The 17,589-nt window shown below is 44.7% G+C and overlaps 1 protein-coding gene across 1 annotated transcript in view; it reads left to right on the top strand.

The window, feature by feature from the left end:
- Window positions 1-482: 482 nt before the first annotated feature.
- Window positions 483-17,589, top strand: part of lamc1 (laminin, gamma 1) — a 185,870-nt gene continuing 168,763 nt past the window's right edge. The window contains exon 1 of the mRNA XM_055642147.1: window positions 483-1,064. Coding sequence (XP_055498122.1) covers window positions 620-1,064 — 445 coding nt within the window. The 5' untranslated portion in view covers window positions 483-619. The remainder of the gene's footprint in view (window positions 1,065-17,589) is intronic.

Raw genomic sequence — 17,589 nt, 5'->3', positions numbered from 1 at the left:
TTTGAACAACCGAAATCTTTATATTTATATATCTTTGATATTTACTGCAGTACCATACTTGAGAGAATCATGAATCACCGAAGCTTGAAATCTGAAATGAATACATGTGTACGTTTAAAAATCGTATTCGTTTCAGAAAAGGTACCGATGTTTAGGTGACTCACAAAGTATAGACTGTAAACGCTGGGAATTCTCAGCATGTCAGGCGGCATTTGTAGAAAGAAACAGTTTTAGGTGGGAGACGCTAAACCATTTCTCTTTCCAGAGATGCTGCTTGACCTGCTGAGTGTTTCCAGTATGTTGTGTTTATTTATTCCATACGTGGAGGCTCTGCTAACATCGGCACCTTGTTGAAACTAATCCGATTCTTAAATCGAGAGGTTGTTTTCTATGCCAACTAGTTGTAGTGTGATGGAGATGTGAGCGGTGATGGCAGCAAGTTAGGGCGGCGGGTGTCAGATGGTTTCAGACTGAGCTTGCATGGGTGCAGCTCGTCTCCCCCCTGACTCTCCCCTCTATTGGCGGAAGTGGGTCACGTTTAGGGAGTGTGGTCCCAGATTGCACCGCGAGGGTGTGGACCTGTTGCCTTTTTTGTGTATGTTTGTATGTGCAGTCTTCAATGGCGCTGGGACGAGCCAGGACTGCGAAGGAAGGTGCGCCGAATGAATTGAAACGTCCGCTGTCCGTCGGTACCATGCACTGGAGACTGCGGATCGTCCTGCTCGGCTGTTTGATTTTGCAATGCCCGGCAGCCATGGACGAGTGCTACGACGAGAATGAACGGGCTCAGCGCTGCATGCCCGAGTTCGTCAACGCCGCTTTCAACGTGACTGTGGTGGCTAGCAACACTTGCGGCTCACCTCCCGAAGAATATTGTGTCCAAACCGGAGTGACGGGGGTTACCAAGTCTTGCCATATCTGCAACTCCAACAACCCCCAGCTTCAGCACGGCGCCGTCTACCTGACCGATTATAATAACCAAGCCGATAGTACTTGGTGGCAAAGTCAGACGATGCTCGCTGGGATCCAGCACCCCCATTCAATTAGCCTGACTTTGCACTTGGGTAAGTTTGTAACCCCCCCCCCAACTTAAAGAAAAAATGAACCAATTATTTAATATTGAACAGTTGTTTGTAGAATGCACCAGATCCTTAAATCACTGCAAATTAATTTCTATTTTTATATTAAAGGTGTCGGATCCATGATAGTTATGCAGCCAGCAAAATAATTGTTATTGTAAATATCCTGAAATTGCATTCAGGTCACAATTGTTGGAAATGTGAGAAATCCCACCCACACTAAAGTCTCTGTGAAGGCAAGTCCCGTTTAAATGGTGTGTAGAAAACGAGGGGAGGGAGGGGAAGAGGAGTTGCAGAAGACATGGATGTCAGTTTAATTATTAGAAAACTTATCCAACCGCTCTGTGGACCAGGGTTGAACCTTGAAGCGAATATGCAGATCCGAAAGAAGTGCTCAGTCGGCCGATTGTAATTTACAATTTAAAATAATCCAAGTGTGTTTCGTTTGACCCATCCCCACCGATCCGGTGATAAGTGGCCACCAGCTCCACTATAGGATCTTTGGTGGCCACGGTGCATCTGGGCCGCGATACCTTCCTTTCCCGACCAGTTGAACGGGTGAAGTCAGTTTTACTGCCCCCAGGGTATAACATTTTAATCAGCCTCGCGGTATTGTACACCTTAAGTACGCTTCAACGGGGAGACGTGCCTTTGCTGGCGTTTAACTTCTGCGCGAGTTGCTCCTACAAAAAGTTTATTTTTCGCTTATTCTTTCTTCCTGGGAATGTTTTAAAATTCCTTCTCTGCTCCAAGATGGCGCAGTTTGAACACCATTAGGCGGCGAGTTTTGTCAATACTTAGATGTGGATGGAAAGGAGGGGAAATTCCGAGCGGGAGCCACCGGACGGGCCAACAGAGAGAAGTAGCTGACATTTTATTCCAGGGAGTGCCGGGTTGATTGCAGTCCGCACATTAACGAGGATAAGATTAAATAGACGGAATAATAGAAGAGGAAGGAAGGCTAGGGTGGCAACTCCTATAAAACTGAGCAAACTGTACAATCGGTGTACTTGTTCGCGCTGTAAATCTGCGCTGGTTGAACTTTTATTGGTTAAGTGGATTTACAGTAGATGGACGATGCCCCCTGGCCTCCGTTCTCACGCTGGTGGTCGTGCCTTTTCTCAAAACACGTCCTTCGTTGCTGCGATCTTAAATTGAACTTGGCAGATTGTTCATTTGCGTTGACTTGCATTGCTCGAAAGGAGTTGAGAATTTTGGTTGAAACACTTGCTTTCATCTGGTTTACGAGAAAGGCTAAATCGGGCGTGTTTGGACAACTTCAGCTGCCGCAGCCAACTGCTGTTAACATGACATTTCTCCATAATTTAAATAAAATCATCTTCACGGGATAACTTTAAGAATTATGGTGCAGCTGAGACTTTTAGGGGTCGCGTCTTCGATATAAACCTGATAATTGCCAGTTAAGTCACAATGTTTGGCTCACAAGCGCTCTTTGCTTTAAGGCAATAGTTTCATTGCACCCTTTACAATATACTGGATTCTGGCCATCGAGTTGGCAGAGGCTCTCGTTTTTATTCCCACGGAGAGATTTCCTTTCCCCTCGAACAATAAACATTGAATAATTAATCACTTTTATAATTATGAGTCATCCCTAACCCTGTCTCCCTTCCGCTCTTTGATGTCCCCCACACTCCCCTCTGCATGAGTGGAAGTTTTTTTAGTTAAGATCTATATACTGTTTAATTCTTTAGGTTCGTTGTTATTGGTGTGAAAGAAGCCTGCCTTGAAAATCTGTCTTTGTTTCATCAATATAACTCTGTCTTGTCAATAAATCTCAAAACCTGGGGTCATTTATTTTAATTATTTAAAGAATTCTGCACATCCATTTCATGATATTCTGAGAATAATGACATTCCACTTGTTTGAATGCAGAGGTCAGTTCTGCATGTTGTGGACCCAGTTACAATTTGTCAGAAGAGAGGAAGCTTTCATGGAAGTGGTGCAGGAGAAAGTGTTTGCATGAATGAAAATAACAATGTTGTATAATGTAAAGACCAAACTAATCTTTAATTATTATTACTTTATTTGATTTAGTTGCCCTTTTTTTAGAAATGTTATAATGAAAAGACTCGATCGAATCAATAGAATAAAATCTTATATTTGAACAAAATAGCATGGTGCATCGGATAGTACTGTACCCCAACTCCAGGCTACTGGGTTTAATCTTGGCCCCTGGTTCTGTTTGTTGGGTTTACACATTCTCCATGTGATTGTGTGGATTTCCCCTGGATGCTCCGTGTCCATGGAGACATACCAGATGAAAACAGGCCCTTAGTCCGCTAAAGATCTGACCATCACGTTCCCATTTACACTAATACTACATTAAATATATTTTTTTAATTTGCCCCATATTCTCATGACTTCTCCCCATATTATATATAACAAATATCTACACATTAGGGGAAATTTATAGTGGCCAATTACTTGCATGTCTTTGGGATGTGGGAGAACCCCCATGGACCTGGAGAAAGCCCACACATTCATGAAGAAAATGCAGGGTTCTCGAAGGCAACACCATAGGTCAGACTTGAATTTAGGTCTTTAGTACTGTGGGGCAGCAACTCTACTTGTGCCATTGTGCTGTCCTTCTTTCATTTACTGGTTGTCTACTGTAACTTGGTCCCTGGTGTAGGTGGCTGATGGGAATGCAAGATGGAAAAAAGTGAGTGTTCAATGGTTGTAATGGATATATTTGGCCAAAGGTCTTATTTTCATGATGTTTGATATTGATTATACAAAAGACTGTAAATTCAAGTTCTTTGTTTTGGAACATGAACAATGTAGATTATATGGTCACTAGGGAATGTTGCTTGTTTCCTTTCTCTTGGGAGGTGACTTTCTTTGGGGGGGAAATCAGTTTTCTAATCCTTTTAATTTTTTTTAATGTTCATATATAAATAAAATATGCCTGTGACTTTGTTCTCATCCTTTGTAATATATCTTCTGCAAAACAATTGGAATGCAAGTTCAACATTTGTTTGTATCTTGCCCTGGTGGCTAGTTATGCACCAAAATGTAGAGAAGGTACGTGGTGGGTTTAGGGAGGTCAAGTTGTGTGTAAATGGCTGTAAGGAGGAAAGAATTATTGAACTGGTACTTGTTGCTTTGAAAGCTAGCTTTAATAATCAGTAAAACTAAATACTATAAATTGAACTTTAAAACTACTTTGAAAACTTTATTATGGCCCTGCTAACTAATCACTGTGCTTTAAACTAGTAGAAATAAATCAATTTGCACGGTTTGAGATAAGGTAAATCTGAGGTGGTTGTTAAATCATTTTGTGATGAACTAATGTTTAAGAAAGAACTGCAGATGCTGGAAAAATCGAAGGTTGACAAAAATGCTGGAGAAACTCCTGAATAGATTCCTTTGCTCCATAGATGCTGCCTCACCCGCTGAGTTTCTCCAGCATTTCTGTCTACCTTGTGATGAACTAATGTTGCTTTTGGGATATAGTTTGCATCGAGAATGTTCTTGTGCCTTTGCAGGCTAGACCTGCAAGTTTTTTACAGCTCTCATTTTGTTCTTGGTAAATTGATTGGGATTTGCTAATTGCACTCTCATTACACTTCCTGCTCGGTTGACCAAATCTCAGACTTTTAATCCACTTTGTTTGATGGATCTAGCACTGCACTGTAAAGTAGCAGCTATACAATTTGTAAGCTCTTCCAGTTAGTTGAATAACAACAGATATACTTGAGTCTTGTATGTGAGAAATAAGTTGGTATTTGTTTTCAATGAATTGGATGTCTTGCTGTGAAAGCCCCAGGAAACCAGAAAATGCATGCTATATCATGGAATATCAAAGTTCATTCAGGTTTTGTTTAGTTTACTTAACCATGAAAGTAACTATGCATGCATTCAAGATGTAAAACAAATCAGTTCTTCATTTGGTATATACAATTGAAATGTATAATGGACATTCAATGGGTAGTTCATCATTGAAATAGAATGGCTTTTGCTGTTTCCTGACTGAAATCTGCTATCAGTAATGTGCTGTTTTTTAAATCACATTCACTTATAATCGATACATCGTATAGTATTCCTTCAAAATCTAATTCTGAGGTTTTGCTGATGGTTTAATCAAATTCCATTAAAAATTGTAAATTGGATTTGTTATGTGGTACATGGTTTATGCATTTGTTGCTTTTGTTTGATAAAGGCCAACTTTCCTTGTAATCAAGGCACTGTATTTAATGTATCTTTGTTGTTAAACAAACCATTTGTTTATTTTTATTGTTTGCTTGAGATGGATGGAAAGCCTCCAGGAAGTAATGAACATATTGGATATCTTTAATAGGATCCCTTTTCTCCCCAGATTAAATTCACATAGGTTGATTTAATATGACCACATTGCTTAAATTACCTCAATTGGGGTTAATATCTATTACTTTTTGAGAGTGATTAATGTAATTTTTCTGAGCATTGTAGCAATAAAGCTTAACTTGTAACTGTGTTCCAATCCTGGCTTCTCCAGCCTACTGTTGCGTGATGCCTTCAGCTGTCAAAACCATATTATCTATCTCCCTGTCCCTGAACCTCGATCTAATTTTCTTTCGTTAAGACTAAAAATATATTTCTGATTGAATGTTTGGCTATCTAGCTTTAAAGCCTCTATGGCCTGGTGGCAATTTTTGTTGATAATGAATCTGTGAGATATCTTTTAGGTTTTTGTTGCATGTTGGGTCTGCTCAGGACCGTTTGTTACCTGTTGCCCTGTGCTAGGGAATTCGTTAAGTATGTAGTAAAATGAAGCAACACCAATTTATAAACCACCCATTTTTTAAAATGAAGATTATGTGTACAGAGTTCCAGTACTGTGACAGGTTATGATTTTGTGGGAATTCAGTAACTAATATTTGCTTCTGGATAAGTTGGCGATTACATTGGTTAATGCTGTTCTCAAATTGTTGTGTCAATTCTGTATTTAACCTGACGTGGCATGGGTGAAAATAGCTTGGATTCCATCAAATTTTTTTTTTGAGGATTATTTTCCACGTTGGATCACAACTCGGTCAGTGGGGGTGCCGTGGGCTGGCTGCCCTGCCAGCAGCGTGTTAGTTATTTCTACTTTTTTTGTTTTTTTAGTATGTCCCAATGTATGTTTTTAATGTTTCTCAGTGTGTTTTGTGTGGGGGGGGGGGAGGTGGAAGGGGGAAACCGCTTCAGTCGCCTGTTCCATGGAGAGTCGACTTTTTCCATGTCGCCTCCCTCGTGGCCTACGCAAAGTATCGATATGGCCTTTCTCGGAGGCGCACGGGGCTTCAGCGGCGGGCGCAGAGTAGACTTTTTCATCGCAGAGCGGGCGAGCCCTCGTCGGGGGTCGTCAGAAGGGAGTGCTCTGTTCGCTAGCCCGCGGCAGCCTGAAGCCGCGGTCTGTGGAGCTCCAGCTGGTGCTGCGTCCGGAGCCTGGGATCCCTCGTTGGGGACCCTGAAGGGGAAGAGTTCTGACTGCCGGCCCGTGGCCTACTTATACCCGAGGGCGCAGCAGGGACTTACCAGCCGAAGCGGGATCCCTTGCTGGGGATCCCTGGAGAAGAGCTCCGACCACAGGCCCTGCGGTCTGCGGTGCTTCTAACTGCAGCGCGGTGGAGACTTTAGATCTTCGATCGCCGGCCTGCGGCCTACACCATCTTGAAGTCGCGGTCTCCGGTAGGGAAGTACCAATTCAGGACTTAGCTTGTCTGCACATCTGGCCGCCCGCAGCGGCGACTGCAGAGGGTCGTGGTCCCGACCACAGGGGAAAATGGAGGAGGACTGACTAAACTTTGTGCCTTCCACCACAGTGATGAATGCTGTGGTGGATGTTTGTGTTAAATTTTTATCGTGTATTGTGTGTTCTTTATCATTGTACCGCTGCTGGCAAGTTCATTTCACTGCACTTTATTGTGCACGTGACGAATAAATCTGAATTGACTTGACTTGAATCGTACATTTTGGTATAGTTGCAACCTAATAGAAGGCCAACCTTTTTTGTCACTCTGATTCCAATTGTTATTATGTAGTGCATTAGTTTATTTTGTGCTTGTCAGTGTTCACTGCTGGGCAGAAGTAGTGCACTTTGGGCTTCTTATCCCTCAACTGCACTCTTAATAATGGTGGAGTTCTAGAACCTGCACAACATAGAAGGGGACCTTTAACATTGGGATTGGCGAACAATGATCAAACACTTCAATTGTCAGGGTTTATACTTAGATTAGGTAAAATGGAGAGTGGCAAAGGGTTTTGGGTGGCGAATGGACAGATTGTGTGTGCTGACCAATGAGCACGCATTCACACCAAACATTTTTAGATTTCTCCATATTCCCATCAACTTCTCCCTGATTCTGCCAGTTGCTTTCATGCTAATTGCAATTTACAGGGTTCATTTAGCCTGTCAACCCTATTGACAAGTTGCATCTTGTTCTGGTTTGTGGAGGAAAGAGGCAAAATAGTCTTCTCATTATAGCATCTGCAGTCTCTTAAGTGCAATTACATAAGGCCCTGTCCCACTTTCCCGCGTTACTCACAAACTCTCCCAAGTTTTCCCCTTGATTAGAACTCGGAGAATTATGGTAATAGCCATTCGTAGGTTCTCGGGGCTATTTTTTTAAACTCGTGGACATTTTTCAACATGTTGAAAAAACGTCCCGACTTACCTGATGCCCTGAGTTCCTACGGCTGGCATTACAAACCGCTACGAAACATCTAAGGCCTCTTACGAGCTCACTACGGACATTCCCCGACATTCCCCGAGTTCGAATCAAGGGGAAAACTCATGAGAGTTTGTGAGTAACTCGGGAAAGTGGGGCAGGGCCTTAACTGTTTTTGAGGCCAGGTGGTGGAAGAAGAGTGGCAGATTTTTGAGCTGGGAATGCAGGGAAACTGCAAGAAATTAGCAAAATAATACATGGGTGAGTTTAGTGCTATGGAGATAAATATAACACAATTTAGAATTGTGGATGGAGGTGAAGCTTGGTAAGGTGTGTGGAGTAACACCTTTACAAGCTGGACGAGTTGTTAGAGTATAACTGTCGAGCAAATTTGAAGGGAAAGTCCAATTGATTGCTTGCTAATCCTGTGTATGTCTTTGGTTACACAAAAAAGCTGGACAAACTCAGCGGGTGCAGCAGCATCTATGGAGCGAAGGAAATAGGCAACGTTTCGGGCCGAAACCCTTCTTCAGACTTTTTAAACACTGTGTATGTCTTTGCCTTGCAAACCACACTTTTCATGAGTCACTGGCTTTTTAAAGTTGATGACAAATGTTTAATTTGACATACACATTTTGAGAGGTTTCTATCCTAATTTATTTACATTTGTCCCAGAGCAAAAATTTGGTTTGGATAATTTTGGCTTAACTGTAGGCACGGTTTTGGAAAAAAAAAAGAGATCCTGTGTGTTGAGGGGAGAAAACTGAACTTTTGGTTGATGAAGTAAACTGGCATAGTTTTGCAATTGTTGTCTAGTTCATGACAGTGAAGTGATAATGTTGATAAAGGCTGCAAGTCTGGGTTTTACTTCAGTGATTTTCCTGTTCCTAGATGAGGCACCATCTTGGTTGTCTCTTTGGTGGTTAACAGGAGCTACCTTGTAACACATGATTAGTCTTGCTGCAATGTTATATGGGTAGCATTTTATTTGGGGACAGATTTTGCTTGTCCATCACTAACCTTGTTGAATCTCTCTTCTTTCCCCCCCCCCCCCCCCCCCCCCCCCCCCTCTCCATTTTTGCCCGTTATTGATTCTAAAGACCATTGTTGTAAAGGTTACTTGAGGTATTAGTAAATCAAACCAGTAAAGCAATGATTTCCTTTTAACTTGGGGGAGGGTGGGGCGGGAGGAGAGATCTGTGAATTGTCTTTTGCCATAACTGCACATAACATTTGATATGAACATGAAAATTAAAAGGCTGCACAATTCTGATATTTTTCAGAAAGTATTTGGATCGTGTTTAAGTATTGCCGGAAGGGTAACATTTTCAACCAGCAATAGGTTGTAATTATCTTTGGCATGATAACTCAAAGGTCAAAGTTTTTCAGAAAAGGCAATTTGGGCATTCTTTAAAAAGCAGTCACTCATATTCTCCCATTGTGTGACATAACTTTCAATGATTTTTAGTCTAAGCAATAAACAGAAGTTCTTCTTCCATACTTTTACAAACTATCTAAAAGTTTACTGAGTTGACAGTTCATTGCCCTGAAATATCTAGTAACTATTAAAACTTGTGTGTGTGTGTGGGCTTATTTGTTTGTGTGTGATCACTTCTTCTGGAAAAAATGATGCGCTAACGGTAAAAAATTTACATATTCCAGTAGAGATTTATTATGTGGTCAAAAATCACCTTATCTGAAAAATTCATGCATTATTTCTCAAGTTATTAATCAAAATGTTCAAAGATCTGAAGAAACTTGGAAAAAAATAACTGCTTATTCCCTGTGCTTACAGCTGTGATGTCACAATGGGATTGTAGCCCTGCTCGCAACATTGTTGCTATCCAAGTACACCGAGTCCTGCTAGCCCTAGCAAGTGCAAATGCATTTTTTTTAAAGTCACAATACACCGAGTTCTGCTAGCTAGCAAGTGCAATTGCATTTTTTTTTCAAGTTTAAAAATGAGGGAGGGTGCATAAGGTGAAATGAGCAGCCCCTACACAGCTGTCGGCTGTGGGTGAGTGGTGGAATATTGTGTTGGGGAACAGGTTGTGTTGGGGGACCAGGCCTCCCGTGTGACAGGGACCATCGTCTAGTCTAGTTAAGTCTATTTTTCACTCCATAATTGCTGCCTGACCTAATGGGTGTTTTTCGCATCTTCTGTATTAATTTTAGATTTTCAGTATCGTCGGTGTTTTTTTATACGAGTATTGTGTTGAGTTTGTGAAATGTGTAAATGGCTAGGAATTATCATTTGGCCATCTGCACTTTCTTTTTTGTCATTTTGTGAATACAAAAAAAAAACATTTTTTAAAGAAAAACCCATCCTGAATTATCAGGTTTAGATGTCGGATTCCCCCCCCTTGTCTGTCCCTCAAAGTAATATACAAGAACAAACAACATTTCTGATTTGACAATTAAAGTTATCTTTTGTATCCATGACAGTTAGATTAGACAATTAGACCAATACTTCAGTTCTGGTTTTGATTAACACTCTGGCTATTGAGCTCTGTTTATTATCATCTGACCATTTGTTTTATGGGCAAAGTTGGATGTCCGTGTGGTTGAGTATGATGTAATGTTTTCAGTACTATTGTAGTATTGTTTTTGGATTTTATCAGAGTGGTGCAGCATTTCCTCAAGGACATAGTCAGGAAATGTGCTGATGATGTAACCTCCATAAACCTCAAGGGATCTTGTTGCGGCTTTTTCTGACTGAGTTCCACCAGTTGGGTGTCACTAGCATTTGAATTTGGTATTTTGATTTATCTTCTGAATCGTACGCAAGCATGTTTTAGTGTTGGAAATCAGAACATTTAATTGTCTTTTGGCATTGGAGAGCTGCAACATGCCTTGGTGGAAGACCCTCTTTAAACATTTTTAATCCAAAATTGGGAATGACCAAATGGGCTACTTACTAGGCTGGTATGGATAGAAATTCAAGCATGTTTTTGAGATTTGGGGGTTTGTTGGTAGGGATCAGGGAGGTGGAGGACGATGGGGCGATGTGGACAGTTGACAAGTAGCAATATGGAACTCTTGTTTGTTTAACGCAAAAGCTAAATGTTTTAGTTATTTTTCTTCCTATTTTGCACTCTGCGACTTGTTGTAAATAAGAAGAAATCTTAGTAAATTACCTGTCACAACTGATTTGGGTGGTCAGTGTAGTTTGTGTCAATCAAATATTGTCAAGACATCGGTCACATTTAATCGCATTTAATTTGAAGGTCTGCGGTTAAAATTACATCTGGAAATATTAGTTATTTTGATATATATGTGCTTTGGTTAGTCGTAATGTATGGTTTGCATAGTTTAATATTAGTGTATACATTACTGTTGGGAAAACGATGAAGTGCACGTGCTTTATATATATATATGTCAAGTCAAGTTTATTTGTCACATACACATGAGGTGTGCAGTGAAATGAAAAGTGGCAATGCTCACGGACTTTTGTGCAAAAGACAAACAACCAAACAAACTATAAACACAATCATAACACACATATTCTTTTACATAATAAATAATGGAAGGAAAAACGTTCAGTAGAGTTAGTCCCTGGTGAGATAGGCGTTTACAGTCCGAATGGCCTCTGGAAAGAAACTCCTTCTTAACCTCTCCGATCTCACTGCATGGCAACGGAGGTGTTTGCCTGACCGTAGCAGCTGGAACAGTCCGTTGCAGGGGTGGAAGGGGTCTCTCATGATATTGTTGGCTCTGGAGTTGCACCTCCTGATGTATAGTTCCTGCAGGGGGGCAAGTGAAGTTCCCATAGTGCATTCGGCCGAACGCACTACTCTCTGCAGAGCCTTCTTGTCCTTGGCAGAGCAATTCCCAAACCAGATGGTAATGTTCCTGGACAAGATGCTTTCCACCGCCGCTGCTTAGAAGCACTGGAGGATCCTCGGAGACATTCTGAATTTCCTCAATTGCCTGAGGTGGTAAAGGCGCTGCCTTGCCTTACTCACGAGTGCTGAGGCGTGTGATGCCCATGTCATATCCTCGGAGATGTGGACTCCCAGATATTTAAAACAGTTCACCCTATCCACAGGATCCCCATTTATCCTCAATGGAGTGTACGTCCTCGGATGATGTGCCCTCCTAAAGTCCATGATCAGCTCCTTCGTTTTTTTGATGTTCAAGAGGAGGCTGTTATCCTGGCACCAGAGTGCTAGACCAGCCACCTCTGCCCGGTAGGCCTTCTCGTCGTTGTCTGAGATCAGGCCCACCACCACAGTGTCATCAGTAAACTTAATTAATGAGTTGGAGCTGAACCTGGCCACACAGTCATGTGTGTACAGGGAGTACAATAGGGGGCTGAGGACGCAACCCTGGGGCGACCCTGTGCTCAGGGTGAGGGACTTCGATGTATTCCCTCCCATCTTGACTACCTGGGGCCTGGCGGTGAGAAAGTCCAGGACCCAGGCACACAGGGAGGTGTTGAGCCCCAATTCCTTTAGCTTCCCGGCCAGTCTGGTGGGGACTATTGTGTTGAAGGCTGAACTGTAGTCTATGAACAGCATCCTCACGTAGCCCCCCTTCTGGCTGTCCAGATGGGAGAGAGCGGTGTGCAAGACCTGGGAGACCGCATCGTCCGTGGATCTGTTCGGACGGTATGCGAACTGCAACGGGTCCATGTTCCGAGGGAGGAAGGCGCAGATGTATTTCTTCACCAGCCTCTCAAAGCATTTCATGACTACCGATATAAGGGCCACCGGATGGTAGTCATTCAGACAGGCTGGGGAGGCATTTTTTGGTACTGGTACAATGATGGATTTTTTGAAGCAGGCAGGGACCACGGACTTGTCCAGGGAGAGGTTGAATAATGTAGTGAGCACTGGAGCTAGCTGCGTAGCACAGGACTTGAGTACTCGCCCCGAGATGCCATCGGGGCCTGCAGCTTTTCTCGTATTCACCCGTGTCAGAGCCCTCCTCACGTCGTGCTCTGACATCGAGAATGTGTGCACATTGCTCCCTTCAGCTTCTGTAGCCAGCCTGCTGGAGGTATTGTCGATAGTCGGCAGACCTGGAGTGGTGTTCCCCCTCTCGAAACAAGCGTAAAAGGAGTTCAGGTCATCAGCTAGGGAGGTGCCGGCACTTGCGGATGATGGAGGGGTGCTCCAGTAGTTGGTTACAATCTGTAGCCCCTGCCACAGGCTTCTGGTGTCCTGCTGCTCCATCTGTAACTCCATCTTGTCTCTGTATCTTCTCTTTGCGTCCTTCACCGCACTTCGCAGTCGGTAGGACTCTGCCTTGTAGACGTCCATGTTTCCTGATGCCAGGCCCGAGTTGTAGGCAGCGGTGCGAGTATTCAGGGCCACACGAACAGACCTGTCTACCCAGGGTTTTTGGTTCGGAAAGGTGCTTACCCTTACCGTGGGGACGATGTTGTCGGTTACTGTTACGATGAAGTCCGTGACTGATGCCGCGAACTCACTGACGAAACTGGAACTTGCTTCGAACATATTCCAGTCGACATCACTCAGTGCATCTTGCAGCATGGCCTCTGACTGGTCGGACCACCGCTTTACGTCCCTCGTCTCTACCGCTTCCCGAACTATCCTCTGTTTACACTCCGGCAACAGGAAAATGGCAGCGTGGTCAGATTTTCCTAGGGGAGGGAGTGAAACGGCCTTGTAGCCTTTCCTGAACTGTGTGTAGCAGTGGTCCAAAGTTCTCTCCCCCCTGGTGGCACACGTGATGTGTTGGTAGAAGTTCGGTATGACCCTTGAGATTTGATTTATTAAAATCTCCAGCCACCACCATAGCTGCATCCGGGTACTTGTTTTGATGTCGACATAGCACATCGTGTAGGGCCGATAGTGCCGGTGTCCACCTGCGGTGGAATGTACACGGCTGTGACGATCACTGAGCCTAACTCCCGGGGAAGGTAGAATGGGCGGCATGAGATCGTCAGGTGCTCCAGGTCCGGCGAGCAGGAACGGGAAAGCATCTTGATATTTCCAGGGTTGCACCAGTTGTTATTGGTCATGAAGCAGACTCCTCCACCCTCGGATTTCCCAGATGCTTCTGTTCTGTCAGCACGGTGGACAGTGAAGGATTCGGTTGGGCAGATTACCTGATCCGGAATCAGCGAGGTCAGCCATGTTTCAGTCAGGCAGAGGATGTTGCAGTCCCTTATGTCCCGCTGGAATCTGACCCTCGCCCTGAGGTCATCCAGCTTGTTTTCCAGGGACTGGACATTCGGCAGAAGAATGCTGGGCAGAGGTGGACGAAAGGCTTGGGCTTTCAGCCTATTCCAAATCCCCCTTCCCCCTCCCCCCCCGCTTCCCTTGATGTTTTCTCTGGGTTTTCCTTGTAGCCGAGCTCCCATTATTGTTGCAGCAGCTTCTGCTGATCTCTGCTGGCCATGCTGGATCAGTAAGTACAGAGTTTAAAAAGTCTCCGTTTGCCCTTGAGTTTAGATTTCAGAGAGTTTCCCTGTCATACATTGTTAGAACCTGGAAATAAGTACAGGTGCACAACCTTTTATCCGACGATCCAAATAACGAAAACCTCCGAATAGCGAAAAAAAATTCGGTCCTTGAAGAAAGGTCCTTGAAAACGTTCACCGAGGGCGGCCCGCAGAGGTGACAGCGGAACCTCCGGTCGGTCCCGGTCCTCGAAGAACGGGGAACTAAATCCCCATTCATAAAATAAAAGGTGAGGGTATATTGCGCGGGAGGGTTAATAATTGACAATATGCTGCTGCCTGTCTGAGATCCCAGAGACCCACAGCCAGTAGCAGCCCAGCCCCGTTCCAACTACAGAGGAAAACTGCAAACTGGCCGGAGACGTCAGGACCACCAGAAGCCGCTCCCCGAGCTGCGCCCCCCTCATCGGGACACCGACCCCCAGGCCCACTGCAAGCACGGAGATCCCAGATCAGCAACTCCAGCCCAGCCCCGCTCCAACTCCAGAGGAACACGCTCCCCGTATGGACAGAAGCTGATGGTGTGCAAGGGCCGTCGTGTTTTTGGGGTCGCGCAGCTCGGGCTGTGGGCGAACTGCCACTTGTCGCCGTAGCGGCCCATCGGGGAGCGGATTCCTCTGGAGGGGGAGGGGGGTATTGTGCTGTTTGATGGCCCCCTGCTATCCCAGGGACAGGGAGACAGGACGTTCACCGAGGGCGGCCCGCAGAGGTGACAGCGGAACCTCTGGTCGGTCCTCGAAAAAAGGGGAACTAAATCCCCTTCATAAAAGAGAAGTGGAGGGTATATTGCCCGGGAGGGTATATCGCCTACCTGGAAGAAACCGGACATTTTTTCCAGGATGTCGTCTGCACACCAAAGCTCACCAGTTTATGTTTAAAGTTTTACTTAACGTTTATCTCGTCTTTATTATTTATTCGGGGGATTCAAGAATCCCCGAGCTAGGCCGCCTATGTATCGTGAGTCTACCGTGGGAACTCTTTAACTCAGGGAGGCAGCAGCAGATTGTCGCTCCCTTCAGTTTCCCAGCGACAGTCACCTGCCACGGGAGAGAGATCATGCACTGTTGTAGGTCTCCTTTGCACGTCGGTGTTTCTGTCTTTCTCCACTCATTGTTGGCCCCATCTGTCACCACCCCCATCTACACCCCTCTGCTTCCCGGCCATGTGTGTGACCCCTTCCCTCCCCTCTCCAGCTCCCCGCTCATTGCACCGGCGCGGGGGCTTTGTACTGTCTTCACGTCGGCGATGGCAGCAGATCGGTGCGAGTCACCGGAGACGTCGGGACCAATTGGACGTCGAGCACCAGGCCCACCGCAAGCACGGAGATCCCAGAGACCCACAGCCAACAGCAGCCCAGCCCAGCCCCGCTCCAACTACTTAGGAACCTGGGTTGCGGATGACGGGGCGCAGCTTGGGGCGTCGTAGGGGCCCATCGGGGAGCGGGTTCCTGTTGGTCCTGACGTCTCCGGCCACCTGCTATCCTCTGGGAACTGTACCGCCCTTGCAGGAGAGTGGGGTTGTTTGCAGTTGCAGAGGGAGGGGGCAAGGGCGGTACAGTTCCCTGTCTCAGCTCCAGTCCAGGGGGGTGGCCGGAGACGTCAGGACCAACGGGACAGCGACCCCCAGGCCCACTGCAAGGACGGAGATCCCAGAGACCCACAGCCAGCAGCAACTCCAGCCCAGCCCCGCTCCAACTCCAGAGGAACACGTAGGGGCAGAAGCTGATGGTGTGCAAGGTAAGTCTTGGGGTGGCGGATGAGGAGGCGCAGCTCGGGCTGTGGGTAAACTGCCACTTGGCGCCGTAGCGGACATCGGGGAGCGGATTCCTCTGAAGTTGGAGGGGGAGGGGGGTATTGTGCTGTTTGATCGCCCCCTGCTATCCCAGGGACAGGGAGACACAGCGACTTTTTATACTGGTGGGCAATCACTTCCAAAGTTCTGCCCACACAGTCAGTACACCTCTCCTACACTGCATTTCATACAAACATTTATTTTGCAAGAAAAAACTACATTGAAGACTCAAACTCGCGACCGAGTAACTGCCGGGATCAAGGCGCAAACTCGCGACCTTAGATCGCCTAAGGGCATGTAGCCCCGCTAGGGTGACATGAGTGCGGGAGGTGATTCAATGCTGCGGGCACATTTACAAATTGAGGAATTCATTCAACACACTGCATTTCATACAAACATTTATTCTGCAAAAAAAAACCTACATTGAAGACTCAAATTCGCGACCGAGTAACTGCCGGGATCGAGGCGCAAACTCGCGACCTTGCGGATATGAGCCGAGCACTCTACCACTGAGCCAGCCATTAAAATCTACGCTAAAAAATTTCCATTCCGAAGACCGACAAATTCTGAATTACGAAAAGTGTCTGGTCCCAAGGCTGTCGGATAAAAGGTTGTGCACCTGTATATGTATATGTATGTATATATGTATATCTATTGTAATCATTAAATTTACAATCTGCTGGTGATTTTATTTTTAGGCTTGTGAAAGAGAAGGCATGTGTTAAAGTTTCTGACTGCCAAAATCAATTAGCCTTACAATTATTGGAGAAATTGTGCATATTTTTGATTTGTTGCAACTTCCACCTTTTCCATCCATAGAGCAGCACAGTATAAGAACATGCCCTTTGGCCCCCAATGTCTGTGCTGAACATCTATGCCAAGACCAACTCTTCTCTGATTGCACATAATCCATATCCTTCCATTGACTGCATATCCATGTGCCTATACAAAAGTCCATTAAATGCCACTATCGTATCTGCCTCAACCTTCACCCCAACAGTGCATTCTAGGTACTTGCTGCGTGTAAAAAAAAAAAAAAAAAAAAAAAAAAAAACTTGCCCCGAGCTATAGAGAGTGTAGATTTGAGCTATAGTTAGTGTATCTTTGCTTGTTCCTGTGAGTGCTCTAAACAATTGTACTTACAATACAATACAATGCAATATTTATTGTCATTTGAACCTCAGTGAGGCTCAAACAAAACTCTGTTTCTACAGCCATACAAACAAAAAACGATTCATAGTAGACACACAACCAATTCACACAAACATCCATCACAGTGAACCTCCTCCTCACTGTGATGGAAGGCAAAGTCTCTTCTCTCCCCTGCTCTCCATTTTTCTCCCGATGTTGAAGCCCCAGGCAGGCAATGGTAAGTCCCACGACCATACTTCATACGGACATCAAAAATCTTGGTACCTTTTTTTATATTTCCAACGAGAAGCTAGCTAATGTGCACTTGGTAGCTTATTGAGGTATTTGAATGGGGCAGTTTTGTAGTTACCAGTTTTCTTTTCCTTGATGTATTGTAACAAATTATTTTGTTTCAACAATTCTGATGCTTTGAGCAAGGTTCTTTTGGCTGAACATAATATTTTACACATTATTTGCCGATGATATCTTTTTCTGAACCTATATT

This window comes from Leucoraja erinacea, chromosome 10, assembly GCF_028641065.1.
Source record: "Leucoraja erinacea ecotype New England chromosome 10, Leri_hhj_1, whole genome shotgun sequence".
In the NCBI taxonomy this organism is placed as follows: domain Eukaryota; kingdom Metazoa; phylum Chordata; class Chondrichthyes; order Rajiformes; family Rajidae; genus Leucoraja; species Leucoraja erinaceus.
This window is presented reverse-complemented; position numbering and strand designations above follow the sequence as displayed.